Source organism: Dendrobates tinctorius, unplaced genomic scaffold (assembly GCF_039654945.1).
Source record: "Dendrobates tinctorius isolate UK_male_01 unplaced genomic scaffold, ASM3965494v1 ptg000357l, whole genome shotgun sequence".
Classification (NCBI taxonomy): Eukaryota; Metazoa; Chordata; class Amphibia; order Anura; family Dendrobatidae; genus Dendrobates; species Dendrobates tinctorius.
In genome coordinates, this window is record NW_027362023.1 from 286,426 (window position 1) to 305,154 (window position 18,729).

Consider the following 18,729-nt stretch of genomic DNA (forward strand, 5'->3'; position numbering starts at 1 on the left):
ATCACAAAACACAAGACATGTAGTAAGGATCCGAGCTGCAGAGTTTGGTACTTCAGATTGTGATTCATGAGGATTAGATACCTGTTGTGGTAGAACTGACCCTGTGACTAATAAATGTCCCACACCATACGCCTCTCCTCATCTGGCCTCATGGATGAAGCCCGGCTCGAGGTTTCCTCTGTGCAGCAGCGACAGCGTTACCTTATTATGTGATTGCAGATATTACTCCCATTAATGAAGGTCTGTGACTTGTGTCTTGCAGGATTGTGTCAGTCTGGGCACCGGGGAGCCCCCTCGCACGCAGTACCACTCGTTCGTCCTTTACCACAGCAACAGTCCCCGGTGGGGGGAGCTCATAAAGCTGCCCATCCCCATCGACCGCTTCCGGGGGTCCCATCTACGCTTCGAGTTCCGACATTGCTCCAGTATGTCTCAGTATTATTGCACAGATCAGAGAGCAGGCGCGCCGCGAGTCCGGGGATTAAAGGTCCGGTGATTAGGGCTGTCACCGTTAAAGGACTTGTCTAGTCTGGGTTACCTCTTTATCTTATAGATGGGGGTTGTAGTTGCTGGAGCTCTTGGCTTCGTTCCTGGAGAGATTCAGCGTGACGGACGTTTTATAGACCGCCCCTATAAAAACCTCAGACCTTCATTGCCTCTGACCAGACTGTACCCTTCCTGTGTTCCCCCATTTACAGCAAAGGACAAAGGAGAGAAGAAGCTCTTTGGTTTTTCCTTCACCCCACTGATGAGAGATGATGGGACGACGCTGTCTGACGATATCCATGAACTTTACGTATACAAGGTTGGAACTTATTCTATAGCCCCACAGCCACTGACTGTTCTGCACCCATCTTGTCATCTATCCTCGCCGCTTCCATCCTGTTGCCTCCGACTGCCCCACTCCTGTCCCGCTGCCTCCGACTGCCCCACTCCTGTCCCGCTGCCTCCGACTGCCCCACTCCTGTCCCGCTGCCTCCGACTGCCCCACTCCTGTCCCGCTGCCTCCGACTGCCCCACTCCTGTCCCGCTGCCTCCGACTGCCCCACTCCTGTCCCGCTGCCTCCGACTGCCCCACTCCTGTCCCGCTGCCTCCGACTGCCCCACTCCTGTCCCGCTGCCTCTGACTGCCCCACTCCTGTCCCGCTGCCTCTGACTGCCCCACTCCTGTCCCGCTGCCTCTGACTGCCCCTCTCCTGTCCCGCTGCCTCTGACTGCCCCTCTCCTGTCCCGCTGCCTCTGACTGCCCCACTCCTGTCCCGCTGCCTCTGACTGCCCCTCTCCTGTCCCGCTGCCTCTGACTGCCCTTCTCCTGTCCCACTCCCTGTAAGTGCACCGATCCCTTCCCGCTCCCTCTGACTGTCCAGCTCCCTCTGACTGCCCCGCTTCCTTCCCGCTCCCTCTGACTGCCCCGCTCCCATCCTGCTGCCTCTGACTGGTTGTTTCTCCACAGTGCGATGAAAATAGCACCTTCAATAACCACGCTCTGTATCTGGGGCTTCCTTGTTGCAAGGACGACCTGAGCGGTTGCCCCAACATCCCATCCAGTCTCATCTTCCAGCGCAGCCCGAAGGAGACGTTTTGCATCTCTACACAGCTCTCGTCAACGAAGCTCACACAGAACGGTACCCAACGCCAGCTCCCAGTGTACACAGACCCCCGACATCTGCTCCCAGTGTACACAGACCCCCCGACGCCAGCTCCCAGTGTATACAGACCCCCGACATCTGCTCCCAGCATACACAGACCCCCCCGACGCCAGCTCCCAGTGTAAACAGACCCCCTGACGCCAGCTCCCAGTGTACACAGACCCCTGATGTCAGCTCCCAGTGTACACAGACCCCCGACATCTGCTCCCAGCATACACAGACCCCCTGACGCCAGCTCCCAGTTTACACAGACCCCCAACATCTGCTCTGTGTATACAGACCCCTGACGCTAGTTCCCAGTGTAAACAGCCCCCCGACGCCAGCTCCCAATGTACACAGGCCCCTGACATCTCCTCTCAGTGTATACAGACCCCTGACGCCAGCTCCCAGTGTAAACAGACCCCCTGACGCCAGCTCCCAATGTATACAGACCCCTGACGCCAGCTCCCAGTGTAAACAGACCCCCAACGCCAGCTCCCAGTGTACACAGACCCCTGACATCTGCTCTCAGTGTATACAGACCCCTGACGCCAGCTCCCAGTGTAAACAGACCCCCTGACGCCAGCTCCCAGTGTACACAGACCCCCGACATCTGCTCCCAGTGTATACAGACCCCTGACGCCAGCTTCCAGTGTACACAGACCCCCTGACGCCAGCTCCCAGTGTACACAGACCCCCCCGACATCTGCTCCCAGTGTATACAGGCCCCTGACGCCAGCTCCCAGTGTAAGCAGACCCCCCCTACGCCAGCTCCCAGTGTACACAGACCCCCGACATCTGCTCCCAGTGTATACAGACCCCTGACGCCAGCTCCCAGTGTAAACAGACCCCTTGACGCCAGCTCCCAGTGTACACAGACCCCCGACATCTGCTCCCAGTGTATACAGACACCTGATGCCAGCTCCCAGTGTAAACAGACCCCCCCAACGCCAGCTCCCAGTGTATACAGACCCCCAACGCCTGCTCCCAGTGTATACAGACCCCTGACGCCAGCTCCCAGTGTAAACAGACCCCCCGACGCCAGCTCCCAGTGTACACTGACCCCTGACGTCAGCTCCCAGTGTAAGCAGACCCCCCCCGCCGCCAGCTCCCAGTGTACACAGACCCCCGACATCTGGTCCCAGTGTACACAGACCCCCGACGTAGGCTCCCTGTGTACACAGACCCCGACATCTGCTCTCAGTGTACACAGACCCCTGACACCAGCTTCCAGTGTACACAGACCCCCCCGACGCCAGCACCCAGACCCCCAACCTCCTAGTGTACACAGACCCCCCATCATCTGCTCCCAGTTTACACAGAACCCCCAACATCTGCTCCCAGTGTACACAGACCCCTGACGCCAGCTCCCAGTGTAAACAAACCCCCCGACGCCAGCTCCCAGTGTACACAGACCCCCGACATCTGCTCCCAGGGTACTCAGACCCCTGACGCCAGCTCCCAGTGTAAACAGACCCCCCGACATCTGCTCCCAGTGTATACAGACCCCCCGACGCCAGCTCCCAGTGTACACAGACCCCTGACATCTGCTCCCAGTGTATACAGACCCCTGACGTCAGCTCCCAGTGTACACAGACCCCCAAGATCTGTTCCCAGTGTACACAGACCCCCGACACTAGCTCCCAGTGAATACAGACCCCTGACGCCAGGTCCCAGTGTAAACAGACCCCCAGCATCTGTTCCCAGTGTACACAGACCCCCGACACCAGCTCCCAGTGTACACAGACACCCGACGCCTGCTCCCAGTGTATACAGACCCCTGACGTCAGCTCCTAGTGTAAACAGACCCCCAACATCTGTTCCCAGTGTACACAGACCCCCGACACCAGCTCCCAGTGTATACAGACCCCTGACGCCAGCTCCCAGTGTATACAGACCCCTGACGCCAGCTCCCAGTGTATACAGACCCCTGACGCCAGCTCCCAGTGTATACAGACCCCTGACGCCAGCTCCCAGTGTATACAGACCCCTGACGCCAGCTCCCAGTGTATACAGACCCCTGACGCCAGCTCCCAGTGTATACAGACCCCTGACGCCAGCTCCCAGTGTATACAGACCCCTGACGTCAGCTCCCAGTGTATACAGACCCCTGACGTCAGCTCCCAGTGTAAACAGACCCCCAACATCTGTTCCCAGTGTACACAGACCCCCAACACCAGCTCCCAGTGTACACAGACACCCGACGCCTGCTCCCAGTGTATACAGACCTCTGATGCCAGCTTCCAGTGTACACAGACCCACTGACATCTGCTCCCAGTGTATACAGACCCCTGACGTCAGCTCCCAGTGTAAACAGACCCCCAACACCAGCTCCCAGTGTATACAGACCCCTGACACCAGCTCCCAGTGTATACAGACCCCCGACACCAGCTCCCAGTGTATACAGACCCCTGACGCCAGCTCCCAGTGTATACAGACCTCTGACGCCAGCTCCCAGTGTACACAGACACCCGACGCCTGCTCCCAGTGTATACAGACCCCTGACGCCAGCTCCCAGTGTACACAGACCCCCAACACCAGCTCCCAGTGTACACAGACACCCGACGCCTGCTCCCAGTGTATACAGACCTCTGATGCCAGCTTCCAGTGTACACAGACCCACTGACATCTGCTCCCAGTGTATACAGACCCCTGACGTCAGCTCCCAGTGTAAACAGACCCCCAACACCAGCTCCCAGTGTATACAGACCCCTGACACCAGCTCCCAGTGTATACAAACCCCCCGACGCCAGCTCCCAGTGTACACAGACCCCCGACATCTGCTCCCAGGGTACTCAGACCCCTGACGCCAGCTCCCAGTGTAAACAGACCCCCCGACATCTGCTCCCAGTGTATACAGACCCCCCGACGCCAGCTCCCAGTGTACACAGACCCCTGACATCTGCTCCCAGTGTATACAGACCCCTGACGTCAGCTCCCAGTGTACACAGACCCCCAAGATCTGTTCCCAGTGTACACAGACCCCCGACACTAGCTCCCAGTGAATACAGACCCCTGACGCCAGGTCCCAGTGTAAACAGACCCCCAGCATCTGTTCCCAGTGTACACAGACCCCCGACACCAGCTCCCAGTGTACACAGACACCCGACGCCTGCTCCCAGTGTATACAGACCCCTGACGTCAGCTCCTAGTGTAAACAGACCCCCAACATCTGTTCCCAGTGTACACAGACCCCCGACACCAGCTCCCAGTGTATACAGACCCCTGACGCCAGCTCCCAGTGTATACAGACCCCTGACGCCAGCTCCCAGTGTATACAGACCCCTGACGCCAGCTCCCAGTGTATACAGACCCCTGACGCCAGCTCCCAGTGTATACAGACCCCTGACGCCAGCTCCCAGTGTATACAGACCCCTGACGCCAGCTCCCAGTGTATACAGACCCCTGACGCCAGCTCCCAGTGTATACAGACCCCTGACGTCAGCTCCCAGTGTATACAGACCCCTGACGTCAGCTCCCAGTGTAAACAGACCCCCAACATCTGTTCCCAGTGTACACAGACCCCCAACACCAGCTCCCAGTGTACACAGACACCCGACGCCTGCTCCCAGTGTATACAGACCTCTGATGCCAGCTTCCAGTGTACACAGACCCACTGACATCTGCTCCCAGTGTATACAGACCCCTGACGTCAGCTCCCAGTGTAAACAGACCCCCAACACCAGCTCCCAGTGTATACAGACCCCTGACACCAGCTCCCAGTGTATACAGACCCCCGACACCAGCTCCCAGTGTATACAGACCCCTGACGCCAGCTCCCAGTGTATACAGACCTCTGACGCCAGCTCCCAGTGTACACAGACACCCGACGCCTGCTCCCAGTGTATACAGACCCCTGACGCCAGCTCCCAGTGTACACAGACCCCCAACACCAGCTCCCAGTGTACACAGACACCCGACGCCTGCTCCCAGTGTATACAGACCTCTGATGCCAGCTTCCAGTGTACACAGACCCACTGACATCTGCTCCCAGTGTATACAGACCCCTGACGTCAGCTCCCAGTGTAAACAGACCCCCAACACCAGCTCCCAGTGTATACAGACCCCTGACACCAGCTCCCAGTGTATACAGACCCCCGACACCAGCTCCCAGTGTATACAGACCCCTGACGCCAGCTCCCAGTGTATACAGACCTCTGACGCCAGCTCCCAGTGTACACAGACACCCGACGCCTGCTCCCAGTGTATACAGACCCCTGACGCCAGCTCCCAGTGTACACAGACCCCCGACATCTGCGCCCAGTGTATGCAGACCCCTGACGCCAGCTCCCAGTGTATACAGACCCCTGACACCAGCTCCCTGTGTACACAGACACCCGACGCCTGCTCCCAGTGTACACAGACCCCTGACACCAGCTCCCAGTGTATACAGACCCCTGACGCCAGCTCCCAGTGTACACAGACACCCGACGCCTGCTCCCAGTGTATACAGACCCCTGACGCCAGCTCCCAGTGTACACAGACCCCCGACATCTGCTCCCAGTGTATACAGACCCCTGACGCCAGCTCCCAGTGTATACAGACCCCTGACGCCAGCTCCCAGTGTATACAGACCCCTGACGCCAGCTCCCAGTGTATACAGACCCCTGACGCCAGCTCCCTGTGTACACAGACACCCGACGCCTGCTCCCAGTGTATACAGACCCCTGACGCCAGCTCCCAGTGTAAACAGACCCCCAACATCTGTTCCCAGTGTATACAGACCCCTGACGCCAGCTCCCTGTGTACACAGACACCCGACGCCTGCTCCCAGTGTATACAGACCCCTGACGCCAGCTCCCAGTGTAAACAGACCCCCAACATCTGCTCCCAGTGTATACAGACCCCTGACGCCAGCTGCCAGTGTATACAGACCCCTGACGCCAGCTGCCAGTGTATACAGACCCCTGACGCCAGCTCCCAGTGTATACAGACCCCTGACGCCAGCTCCCTGTGTACACAGACCCCCGACGCCTGCTCCCAGTGTACACAGACCCCCGACGCCTGCTCCCAGTGTACACAGACCCCCCGACGCCAGCTCCCAGTGTATACAAACCCCTGACGCCATCTCCCGTGTTTGACTACACACCGTGCTGTTTTTTCCTGCAGTCGACCTGCTGGCTCTGTTAAAGTGGAAGGCGTACCCCGATCGGATACTGGACGTTCTGGGGCGTCTGCGGCACGTGAGCGGGGAGGAGATCGTGAAGGTACGAGATGCCGGGGCTTCTTCTCATCCTGTCAGCAGCGATGGTGGCAGCCTGTAGTCTGCTGACAGATGTGAGGCTGCTCGTACCCTGCCAGCTCCCCGCCGTTTATGATGGGGTGTAAATATATTGGGGTGAAGCCTCTGATGCAAATTCTAGGAGGAAATGAAGAGGGAATCGCTGTCTGTTTTAGTTCTTGCAGGACATATTGGACACGTTGTTTGTCATCCTGGACGATAACACGGAGAAGTACGGCCTGCTCGTCTTCCAGTCTCTGGTGAGAACACATGCCATCACCCGTCCTACAGTCACCTCCAGTAATGGCTGGTAACAGGGAGTAGTTGCAGTCCCGCTCCCCATTTTCCTGCTCATCTCGTGCGTTTTCTTCTAGGTTTTCATCATTAATCTGCTGCGGGATAATAAGTTTTTCCACTTCCGCCCGGTGCTGGACTTGTACATACAGAAGCATTTCGCCGGAGCGCTGGCCTACAGGTGGGAGGTCGTCTACAGGATGGGGTGTGATAAGCTCCTGTCACATCAGGGCTGTGGGAGGACGGGCCCCTGGATCTTGATGTTCGGGGGTCTCAGGGGAGTCTCTTGCCCAGCACTTGACATTTCTGTTTTTTTCTGTTTGCAGGGAGCTGATTCGGTGCTTGAAATGGTACATGGAGCGATCCGCGGATCTCGTGAGGCAGGACCACATCCAGGAGGCCATGAAGGTGAGGAGCGGAGGTCGGAGATACAGGGGGCAATGACGTTACTTCTCTCCTAAGTCGGCCAGCCAAGTTGATTTTCACATGTGTGCGGTCCACACCACATTTTTCTGATTGTTTCAGTGATTTCTTGTTCTGCCTCGGACACGTCACCTGTGCAGTAACTCACCCTTGTTTGTGCTGCCCTCCTCGTTCTGTGCTGCCCTCCTCGTTCTGTGCTGCCCCCCCCCTCGGTCTGCGCTGCCCTCCTCGGTCTGCGCTGCCCCCCTCGGTCTGCGCTGCCCCCCCTCGGTCTGCGCTGCCCCCCTCTGTCTCCGCTGCCCACTCAGTCTGTGCTGCCCTCCCCCCCCCCCTCGGTCTCCGCTGCCCCCCTCGGCCTGCGCTGGCCCCCTCGGTCTGCCCTGCCCTCCTCGGCCTGCGCTGCCCCCCTCGGTCTCCGCTGCCCCCCTCGGTCTGCGCTGCCCACTCAGTCTGTGCTGTGTTTCTCCGCAGGCTCTGGAGAATCTCTTTAAGTTCATCGTCCAGTCCCGCTTGCTCTTCGCGCGCTCCACCGGCGGTTTGGAGGAGGAGCAGTTCCGCTGCAGCATCCACGAGTTGTTCCAGTCGATGCGGTTCGTGCTGAGTCTGGACACGCGGAGCTCCGATACTCTGCTGTTCACACAGGTGAGCGAGGGGCTCCACGTCCTGTGTGTACTGAGCCCCGGGGAGGGGGCCCACAGACCGTCTGTAATGTCACCGGGATCTCACCCACTGTTCTCTACAATCTACACAGAATATATGAAATCGTTACATCCAGAGCTGCACTCACTAATCTGCTGTTACACCATATCTTATCATCCAGTCATCTCCAGAGCTGCACTCACTAATCTGCTGTTACACCATATCTTATCATCCAGTCATCTCCAGAGCTGCACTCACTAATCTGCTGTTACACCATGTCTTATCATCCAGTCATCTCCAGAGCTTCACTCACTAATCTGCTGTTACATCATGTCTAATACTCCAGTCACACCCAGAGCTGTAATCTGCTGTTACATTGTTTCTATCCTCCAATCACACCCAGAGCTGCAGTCACTATTCTGCTGTTACATTGTGTCTATCCTTCAGTCACCTCCAGAGCTGCAGTCACTATTCTGCTGTTACAGTTGTAGCCAAAAGTATTGACACCCCTGCAATTCTGTCAGATAATACTCAGTTTCTTCCTGAAAATGATTGCAAACACAAATTCTTTGGTATTATTATCTTCATTTCATTTATCTTAAATGAAAAAACACAAAAGAGAATGAAGCAAAAAGCAAAACATTGATCATTTCACACAAAACTCCAAAAATGGGCCAGACAAAAGTATTGGCACCCTCAGCCTAATACTTGGTTGCACAACCTTTAGCCAAAATAACTGCGACCAACCGCTTCCGGTAACCATCAATGAGTTTCTTACAATGCTCTGCTGGAATTTTAGACCATTCTTCTTTGGCAAACTGCTCCAGGTCCCTGATATTTGAAGGGTGCCTTCTCCAAACTGCCATTGTTAGATCTCTCCACAGGTGTTCTATGGGATTCAGGTCTGGACTCATTGCTGGCCACCTTAGAAGTCTCCAGTGCTTTCTCTCAAACCATTTTCTAGTGCTTTTTGAAGTGTGTTTTGGGTCATTGTCCTGCTGGAAGACCCATGACCTCTGAGGTAGACCCAGCTTTCTCACACTGGGCCCTACATTATGCTGCAAAATTTGTTGGTAGTCTTCAGACTTCATAATGCCATGCACACGGTCAAGCAGTCCAGTGCCAGAGGCAGCAAAGCAACCCCAAAACATCAGGGAACCTCCGCCATGTTTGACTGTAGGGACCGTGTTCTTTTCTTTGAATGCCTCTTTTTTTCTCCTGTAAACTCTATGTTGATGCCTTTGCCCAAAAAGCTCTACTTTTGTCTCATCTGACCAGAGAACATTCTTCCAAAACGTTTTAGGCTTTTTCAGGTAAGTTTTGGCAAACTCCAGCCTGGCTTTTTTATGTCTCGGGGTAAGAAGTGGGGTCTTCCTGGGTCTCCTACCATACAGTCCCTTTTCATTCAGACGCCGACGGATAGTACGGGTTGACACTGTTGTACCCTCGGACTGCAGGGCAGCTTGAACTTGTTTGGATGTTAGTCGAGGTTCTTTATCCAACATCTGCACAATCTTGCGTTGAAATCTCTTGTCAATTTTTCTTTTCCGTCCACATCTAGGGAGGTTAGCCACAGTGCCATGGGCTTTACACTTCTTGATGACACTGCGCACGGTAGACACAGGAACATTCAGGTCTTTGGAGATGGACTTGTAGCCTTGAGATTGCTCATGCTTCCTCACAATTTGGTTTCTCAAGTCCTCAGACAGTTCTTTGGTCTTCTTTCTTTTCTCCATGCTCAATGTGGTACACACAAGGACACAGGACAGAGGTTGAGTCAACTTTAATCCATGTCAACTGGCTGCAAGTGTGATTTAGTTATTGCCAACACCTGTTAGGTGCCACAGGTAAGTTACAGGTGCTGTTAATTACACCAATTAGAGAAGCATCACAGGATTTTTCGAACAGTGCCAATACTTTTGTCCACCCTCTTTGTTATGTTAGGTGTGGAATTATGTCCAATTTGGCTTTAGGACAATTCTTTTTGTGTTTTTTCATTTAAGACAAATTAAATGAAGATAATAATACCAAAGAATTTGTGTTTGCAATCATTTTCAGGAAGAAACTGAGTATTATCTGACAGAATTGCAGGGGTGTCAATACTTTTGGCCACAACTGTACATCATGTCTTATCCTCCGGAGCTTCAGTCACTATTCTGCTGATATATGTAATGGAGCTGACCCCCAGAAGTGCTATGAAATGTACATGCAGCTTTGGATGTGATTGGAGCACTGGTCAGTAGGGCGATGATCAGAGGAGCTGTGGTTTGGACTCTTTCTCATGTTTCTCTCTGTTCTGTGTATATTTGCTTCACCTTTGCTCTCCCCCGGCCCCTCTGCTGCCCCCTCTACACCCTCTCTGCTCCTCATCCTCCCCGATACATCAGAAGCAGCCGACAGCCGGAGGGCAGGTGAGCGGAGCAGGGGAGGCCGAATCCCAAAAGACTGCGGGCTCTACAGGCCCATCAACAGTCTGCTGTGTAAGTAAAACCCCCTAAAGTCCTCCTGCACTCCCCTCTAATCCCACTGCCCACACCTCCCACCAGGAACCGCTGTGTGGATGAATCATCACTCCCTCACCTTCAGCTCGGACAATTGCTTACATGGCAATCCCCTAGTGTAATATTACCATCCTGCTGTAGCTTCCTGTAGTAACCTTACATCAGGGAATTTGTTACAGAAGAAGCAATTCCGTAATGTATCCCCAAGAGGTCTCCTGTCTTCCTGTAAGACCACCTGAGCGCTGTCCCGAGCACCCCACGTCTGCGCACTGCCCGTATACTCCGTCTGTCCAGCACTCGCTCCCCTTGTCATGGACTCGTTCAATGTTATAATTTGTGTCTAAACAAATTAAAAGTATATTGTCTGGTGAAACCTGAGGTCTGCTGTGATGGCGATCAGGAGCGACCACTTCACCTCCTAGAACGCTCCGCAGCAGAGCACTACGCCCCCGATGCATCTGAGGACAGCCGTGAGGTGTAAGGGCGCCGCGCCTGATACCACGAAGCCAGTGGCGACAATTGTGGATCTCAACAACGTTAGGATCACACATGTACTCTGTGTATACATATAAATATACTGTATATAGCCTGAAAATATTGGGCACTGCGTCGTGTTCAGGGAGCAGGTCCCGATCTGCGCTGCTATATTGCGTGGCTCGGGATTGAGAATTCCATACGATTATTCACGTTCACAAACATTATACAGTATCTGCACCGTGATGTTATGGCTGCCATGTATCGCTCCCTCATGCATTGCACTCCACAGGTCTGGAATGCGTTGTTGCGTTGCTCCGGTCTGGGGTATGTTGTTGCATTGCTCCGGTCTGGGGTATGTTGCCACATCGCTCCGGTCTCGGGTGTGTTGTTGCATCGCTCCGGTCTGGGGTATTTTGTCGCATCGCTCCGGTCTGGGGTATTTTGTCGCATCGCTCCTGTCTGGGGTATTTTGTCGCATCGCTCCTGTCTGGGGTATGTTGTCGCATCACTCCGGTCTGGGATATGATGTCACTCCGGTCTGGGCTACGTTGCGTCGCTCCGGTCTGGGGTATGTTGCTGCATCGCTCCGGTCAGGGGTATGTTGTCGCATCACTCCGGTCTGGGATATGATGTCTCTCCGGTCTGGGCTACGTTGCGTCGCTCCGGTCTGGGGTATGTTGCTGCATCGCTCCGGTCTGGGGTATGTTGTCACATCACTCCGGTCTGGGATATGATGTCACTCCGGTCTGGGCTACGTTGCGTCGCTCCGGTCTGGGGTATGTTGCTGCATCGCTCCGGTCTGGGGTATGTTGTCGCATCACTCCGGTCTGGGATATGATGTCTCTCCGGTCTGGGCTACGTTGCGTCGCTCCGGTCTGGGGTATGTTGCTGCATCGCTCCGGTCTGGGGTATGTTGTCGCATCACTCCGGTCTGGGATATGATGTCTCTCCGGTCTGGGCTACGTTGCGTCGCTCCGGTCTGGGGTATGTTGCTGCATCGCTCCGGTCTGGGGTATGTTGTTGCATCGCTCCGGTCTGGGGTATTTTGTCGCATAGCTCCCGTATGGGTTATGTTGTCGCATCACTCCAGTCTGGGATATGATGTCGCTCTGCTCTGAGGTACGTTGTCGCTCTGCTCTGGGGTACGTTGTCGCTCCACTCTGGGGTACATTGTCACTCTACTCTGGGGTACGTTGTCGCTCCACTCTGGGGTACATTGTCACTCTACTCTGGGGTACGTTGTCGCTCCACTCTGGGGTACATTGTCACTCTACTCTGGGGTACGTTGACGCTCAAGTCTAGGGTACGTTGTCGCATTTCTGCGGTCCGGGATAGGTTGTCGCATTGCTAAGATCCAGGTTAATTTGTTGTGTTGCTCTGGTCCGGTGTACGTTTTGGCTTCAGTCTGGGGTACATTGTCGCGTTTTTCCGGTCCGGGATACTTTGCCACGATGCTCCTGTCCAGGATACATTGTTGCGTTGTTCCTGTCCGGGATACGTTGTTGCGTCTCTCCACTCCAGGATACGTTGTCGCTCTGGTCCTGGGTACATTATTGCATGGCTCCGGTCCGGGATACGTTGTCTCACTGCTCCGATCTGGGTTAATTTGTTGTGTTGCTATGGTCCAGGGTACGTTTTCGCTTTGGTACGGGGTACGTTGTCATGTTGCTCCTGTCCGGGAAACGCTGTCGTGTTGCCTCTGGTCAAGGATACGTTGTTGTTCTGGTCTGGGGTACGTTGTCTCATCGCTCCGCTCTAGGGTTCGTTGTCTCATTGCTCTGGTCCGGGATGTGTTGTCTTGTTGCTTTGGTCTGGGGTACATTGTCACTCCTTTCCGGGATATGTTGTCACATTGCTCCGGTCCGGGATACATTGTTGCATTGCTCCGGTCGGGGATACCTTGTCGCATTGCTCCGGTCCGGGATACCTTGTCGCATTGCTCCGGTCCGGGATACCTTGTTGCATTGCTCTGGTCTGGGGTACGTTGTCGCGTCGCTCTGGTCTTTGGGTATGTTGTCGCATCGCTCGGCTCTGGGGTACGTTGTCGCTCCGGTCTGGGGTACGGTACATGTTTGCTTCAGTCCAAGGTATGTTGTTGCATTGCTTCAGTCTGGGATACATTGTCACTTTGTTCCGATCCAGGATACGTTGTTGCGTTGCTCCAGTCCAGGATACGTTGTCGCATTGCTCCAGTCCAGGATACGTTGTCACATTGCTCCAGTCCAGGATACGTTGTCACATTGCTCCAGTCCAGGATACGTTGTCGCATTGCTCCAGTCCGGGTTACGTTGTTGCGTTGCTTCGGTCTGTGATTCTTTGTTGCTTTTTGCAGGCCGCCCTCCTCAGTTCCTTTCCCGCCATCTTTGAGGAGCTGCTGGCCATGTTCACGGTGACGGAGGTGGCGGAGTTTGTACGCGGGACGCTCAGCAGCCTACCCAGCACCTTGCACCTCGGCCAGTCCATGGATGTGGTGAAGTTACAGTCAATTGGCCGAACTGTCGACTGCCGACTCTTCTCATACCCAGGTGCGACCAGGATGATTGGGGTTGTTGTTCTCAGATCACAAGGCCATGTCAGGATTAGGATGCTGCAGGTTTGGGGTCTTGTTACTCTGGTATGAGTGAATGGGAAACGTCCTACATGTAGGGGATTTTCGTATTTAATACCTGTTGGATCTTAAAAAAAATTTGGCTGATTATCCTGTGTCCTCTCCCCCACAGAGGCTCGACGCATCCTCCTACCAGTTGTGCTGCACCACATCCACCTCCACCTGCGGCAGCAGAAAGAGCTTCTTGTCTGTTCTGGGATACTCAGCAGCATTTTCTCCATCATCAAAAGCAGCTCCACGGTTAGGAAATCCACTCATGGGTTAAACACGCAGTGTTAACATGAACCCTGAATGTACATGACCCCTGTAGGTGTGTCATGCCCCCATGTCCTGGGATGCGCATGACCCCCTTTTCCTGGGATGTGTGTGACCATATACTGTATGTTCCGGGATGAGTGTGACCCCCCGTGTCCTGGGCTGTGTGTGTCTCCCCCGTGTCCTGGGCTGTGTGTCTCCCCCGTGTCCTGGGCTGTGTGTCTCCCCCGTGTCCTGGGCTGTGTGTCTCCCCCGTGTCCTGGGCTGTGTGTCTCCCCCGTGTCCTGGGCTGTGTGTGACCCCCGTGTCCTGGGCTGTGTGTGTCTCCCCCGTGTCCTGGGCAGTGTGTGCCCCCCCGTGTCCTTGGGCTGTGTGTCACCCCCCCCCCCCCCGTGTCCTGGACTTTGTGTCCCCCCCCGTGTCCTGGCTGTGTGTGACCCCCGTGTCCTGGGCTGTGTGTGACCCCCGTGTCCTGGGCTGTGTGTGACCCCCATGTCCTGGGCTGTGTGTGGCCCCCGTGTCCTGGGCTGTGTGTGGCCCCCGTGTCCTGGGCTGTGTGTGGCCCCCGTGTCCTGGGCTGTGTGTGGCCCCCGTGTCCTGGGCTGTGTGTGACCCCCGTGTCCTGGGCTGTGTGTGACCCCCGTGTCCTGGGCTGTGTGTGACCCCCGTGTCCTGGGCTGTGTGTGGCCCCCGTGTCCTGGGCTGTGTGTGACCCCCGTGTCCTGGGCTGTGTGTGACCCCCGTGTCCTGGGCTGTGTGTGACCCCCGTGTCCTGGGCTGTGTGTGGCCCCCGTGTCCTGGGCTGTGTGTGACCCCCGTGTCCTGGGCTGTGTGTGACCCCCGTGTCCTGGGCTGTGTGTGACCCCCGTGTCCTGGGCTGTGTGTGACCCCCGTGTCCTGGGCTGTGTGTGACCCCCGTGTCCTGGGCTGTGTGTGACCCCCGTGTCCTGGGCTGTGTGTGACCCCCGTGTCCTGGGCTGTGTGTGGCCCCCGTGTCCTGGGCTGTGTGTGGCCCCCGTGTACTGGGCTGTGTGTGGCCCCCGTGTCCTGGGCTGTGTGTGACCCTCCCCCCCCGTGTCCTGGGCTGTGTGTGACCCCCGTGTCCTGGGCTGAGTGTGTGTCCCCCCCCCCCCCGTGTCCAGGGCTGTGTGTGACCCCCGTGTCCTGGGCTGTGTGTGGCCCCCGTGTCCTGGGCTGTGTGTGGTCCCCGTGTCCTGGGCTGTGTGTGACCCCCGTGTCCTGGGCTGTGTGTGGCCCCCGTGTCCTGGGCTGTGTGACCCCCGTGTCCTGGGCTGTGTGTGACCCCCGTGTCCTGGGCTGTGTGTGGCCCCCGTGTCCTGGGCTGTGTGTGACCTTCCCCCCCGTGTCCTGGGCTGTGTGTGACCCCCGTGTCCTGGGCTGAGTGTGTGTCCCCCCCCCCCCCCCCCCCCCCGTGTCCAGGGCTGTGTGTGACCCCCGTGTCCTGGGCTGTGTTTGACCCCCATGTCCTGGACTGTGTGTGATCCCATCTTCTGTTCTGGCAGGAGGTGGACGTGGGTGAGGAGGTGCAGATGCTGCAGGAGAGTCTGCTGGACGTTCTGCTGCAGACTCTGCTGATCATTATGAGTAAATCTCAGTCGCAGGAGGCGGTAAGAGGCCAGCGCTGCCCGCAGTGCACAGCAGAGATCACTGTTAGTAATTAACTCATTTATCTTCTCTCTAATCCTTCCCTCATCATCCCTTAGTATCACCCTCAGCATCCTCATCACTGTACCATATAGGACGGAGCAGCCGTGCGGCAGCCGGAGGACTGTGACTAGTCACAGACAAGAATGTAACGTCTCCTCCCCATCGGTGATAGATCCTGCATGGACCTTATAGATATATGATCATCATCCTCATAGTGTGACCTCTGACCCCGTCTCCCTACATGCCATCCCCCACACCCACCTCTGCATTAACTCCTGTCCCCTATTAGGGGGAGTATGTTTCGTGTCTCCTTTCTTTGCTCCGTCTGATGTCGGACACTCACTACCAGCATCTGCTGCACAACTTCCAGAGCAAGGAAGAGCTGAAGGTGAGCGGGCAGAGGAGCGGACAGAGGGCACGGGCAGTGGATTTGATTAGGCAGTGGAGTGTGGAGCAAGAAGGAGAGCGGGGCGTGGGCAGTGGAGGAGAGCGGGCCATGGAGAGGGGAGCAGGCAGTGGAGGGGATCGGGCAGTGGAGCGGGACACAGGCAGTGGAGGGGATCGGGCAGTGGAGGAGAGCGGGCCATGGAGAGGGGAGCAGGCAGTGGAGGGGATCGGGCAGTGGAGCAGGACACAGGAAGTGGAGGGGATTGGGCAGTGGAGCTGGGAGCAGGCAGTGGAGCGGGACACAGGCAGTGGAGGGGATCGGGCAGTGGAGGAGAGCGGGCCATGGAGAGGAGCAGGCAGTGGAGGGGATCGGGCCGTGGAGGAGAGCGGGCCATGGAGAGGGGAGCCGGCAGTGGAGGGGATCGGGCAGTGGAGCGGGACACAGGCAGTGGAGGGGATCGGGCAGTGGAGCTGGGAGCAGGCAGTGGAGCGGGACACAGGCAGTGGAGGGGAGCAGGCAGTGGAGGAGAGCGGGCCATGGAGAGGGGATCGGGCAGTGGAGGGGAGCAGGCAGTGGAGGAGAGCGGGCCATGGAGAGGGGAGCAGGCAGTGGAGGGGATCGGGCAGTGGAGCGGGACACAGGCAGTGGAGGGGATCGGGCAGTGGAGCTGGGAGCAGGCAGTGGAGCGGGACACAGGCAGTGGAGGGGAGTGGGCAGTGGAGTGTGGAGGGGTACGGGAGCAGGGAGCAAGCAGTGGAATGGAGCTGGGAGCGGCCAGCGGAGCCGGCAGTCGCCGCCCTAGCAGTCTCACAGCGGTCACCCAGCTTTCTTGGGTTGTGAAATATTGGGAGGTACAAATCTTTTTTTGTGCCAGGAATGTTGGGTGGATCCCTGAGGGGCGCCATACTGGAGGTCTCCCAGGTGTTCTGGAACATTATTTACCAAAGGAATTGATCTTTTTGGATTTAATCAAGTGACGCACAATTATCTGCTTCTTCTTCCTCCAGGAATTCCTGCTAAAGATTTTCTGCGTTTTTCGGAACTTGCTGAAACTTAGTGTCTTCCCTCCAGACTGGACGGTGATGAGACTTCTGGCCAGCAAGTAAGAGAATCCCCCACAGCAAGTGATGTCACCGGTGTAATATAGAGCGATGTCACCGGTGTAATATAGAGCGGCGTCACCGGTGTAATGTAGAGCGATGTCACCGGTGTAATATAGAGCGACGTCACCGGTGTAATGTAGAGCGACGTCACCGGTGTAATGTTGAGGGATGTCACCGGTGTAATGTAGAGCGACGTCACCGGTGTAATGTAGAGCGACGTCACCGGTGTAATGTAGAGCGACGTCACCGGTGTAATGTAGAGGGAAGTCACCGGTGTAATGTAGAGGGATGTCACCGGTGTAATGTAGAGGGATGTCACCGGTGTAATGTAGAGCGACGTCACCGGTGTAATGTAGAGCGACGTCACCGGTGTAATGTAGAGCGACGTCACCGGTGTAATGTAGAGCGACGTCACCGGTGTAATGTAGAGCGACGTCACCGGTGTAATGTAGAGCGACGTCACCGGTGTAATGTAGAGGGATGTCACCGGTGTAATGTAGAGGGATGTCACCGGTGTAATGTAGAGCGACGTCACCGGTGTAATGTAGAGCGACGTCACCGGTGTAATGTAGAGCGACGTCACCGGTGTAATGTAGAGCGACGTCACCGGTGTAATGTAGAGGGACGTCACCGGTGTAATGTAGAGGGATGTCACCGGTGTAATGTAGAGGGATGTCACCGGTGTAATGTAGAGGGATGTCACCGGTGTAATGTAGAGCGACGTCACCGGTGTAATGTAGAGCGACGTCACCGGTGTAATGTAGAGCGACGTCACCGGTGTAATGTAGAGCGACGTCACCGGTGTAATGTAGAGGGATGTCACCGGTGTAATGTAGAGGGATGTCACCGGTGTAATGTAGAGGGATGTCACCGGTGTAATGTAGAGCGACGTCACCGGTGTAATGTAGAGCGATGTCACCGGTATAATGTAGAGCGACGTCACCGGTGTAATGTAGAGGGATGTCACCGGTGTAATGTAGAGCGACGTCACCGGTGTAATGTAGAGGGATGTCACCGGTGTAATGTAGATCGACGTCACCGGTGTAATGTAGAGCGACGTCACCGGTGTAATGTAGAGCGACGTCACCGGTGTAATGTAGAGGGACGTCACCAGTGTAATGTAGAGCGACGTCACCGGTGTAATGTAGAGCGACGTCACCGGTGTAATGTAGAGCGACGTCACCGGTGTAATGTAGAGGGACGTCACCGGTGTAATGTAGAGCGACGTCACCGGTGTAATGTAGAGCGACGTCACCGGTGTAATGTAGAGCGACGTCACCGGTGTAATGTAGAGCGATGTCACCGGTGTAATGTAGAGCGACGTCACCGGTGTAATGTAGAGGGACGTCACTGGTGTAATGTAGAGCGACGTCACCGGTGTAATGTAGAGCGACGTCACCGGTGTAATGTAGAGGGATGTCACCGGTGTAATGTAGAGCGACATCACCGGTGTAATGTAGAGCGACGTCACCGGTGTAATGTAGAGCGACGTCACCGGTGTAATGTAGAGGGACGTCACCGGTG

At 56.1% G+C, this 18,729-nt stretch overlaps 2 protein-coding genes across 6 annotated transcripts in view; both read left to right on the forward strand.

Annotated features, from left to right (window-relative positions):
- The window catches only part of DOCK3 (dedicator of cytokinesis 3), a 301,507-nt gene that overhangs the window by 152,096 nt on the left and 130,682 nt on the right, over positions 1-18,729 (forward strand). For 4 of the 5 annotated variants that reach the window (XM_073562529.1, XM_073562530.1, XM_073562532.1 and 1 more), the window contains 13 exons: positions 263-425; positions 699-805; positions 1,454-1,625; positions 6,738-6,835; positions 7,026-7,109; positions 7,224-7,324; positions 7,470-7,551; positions 8,038-8,208; positions 13,516-13,708; positions 13,904-14,031; positions 15,570-15,716; positions 16,004-16,102; positions 17,110-17,204. In XM_073562529.1, coding sequence (XP_073418630.1) covers positions 263-425; positions 699-805; positions 1,454-1,625; positions 6,738-6,835; positions 7,026-7,109; positions 7,224-7,324; positions 7,470-7,551; positions 8,038-8,208; positions 13,516-13,708; positions 13,904-14,031; positions 15,570-15,716; positions 16,004-16,102; positions 17,110-17,204 — 1,640 coding nt within the window. The remainder of the gene's footprint in view (positions 1-262; positions 426-698; positions 806-1,453; positions 1,626-6,737; positions 6,836-7,025; positions 7,110-7,223; positions 7,325-7,469; positions 7,552-8,037; positions 8,209-13,515; positions 13,709-13,903; positions 14,032-15,569; positions 15,717-16,003; positions 16,103-17,109; positions 17,205-18,729) is intronic. The other variant, XM_073562531.1, reaches the window with a different exon arrangement.
- LOC141075486 (uncharacterized) lies at positions 2,544-6,730 on the forward strand. Its single transcript, XM_073562576.1, has 2 exons — positions 2,544-2,558; positions 5,585-6,730. The coding sequence occupies exons 1-2, from the start codon at positions 2,544-2,546 to the stop codon at positions 6,707-6,709; spliced, it is 1,140 nt and encodes a 379-aa protein (XP_073418677.1). The 3' UTR covers positions 6,710-6,730.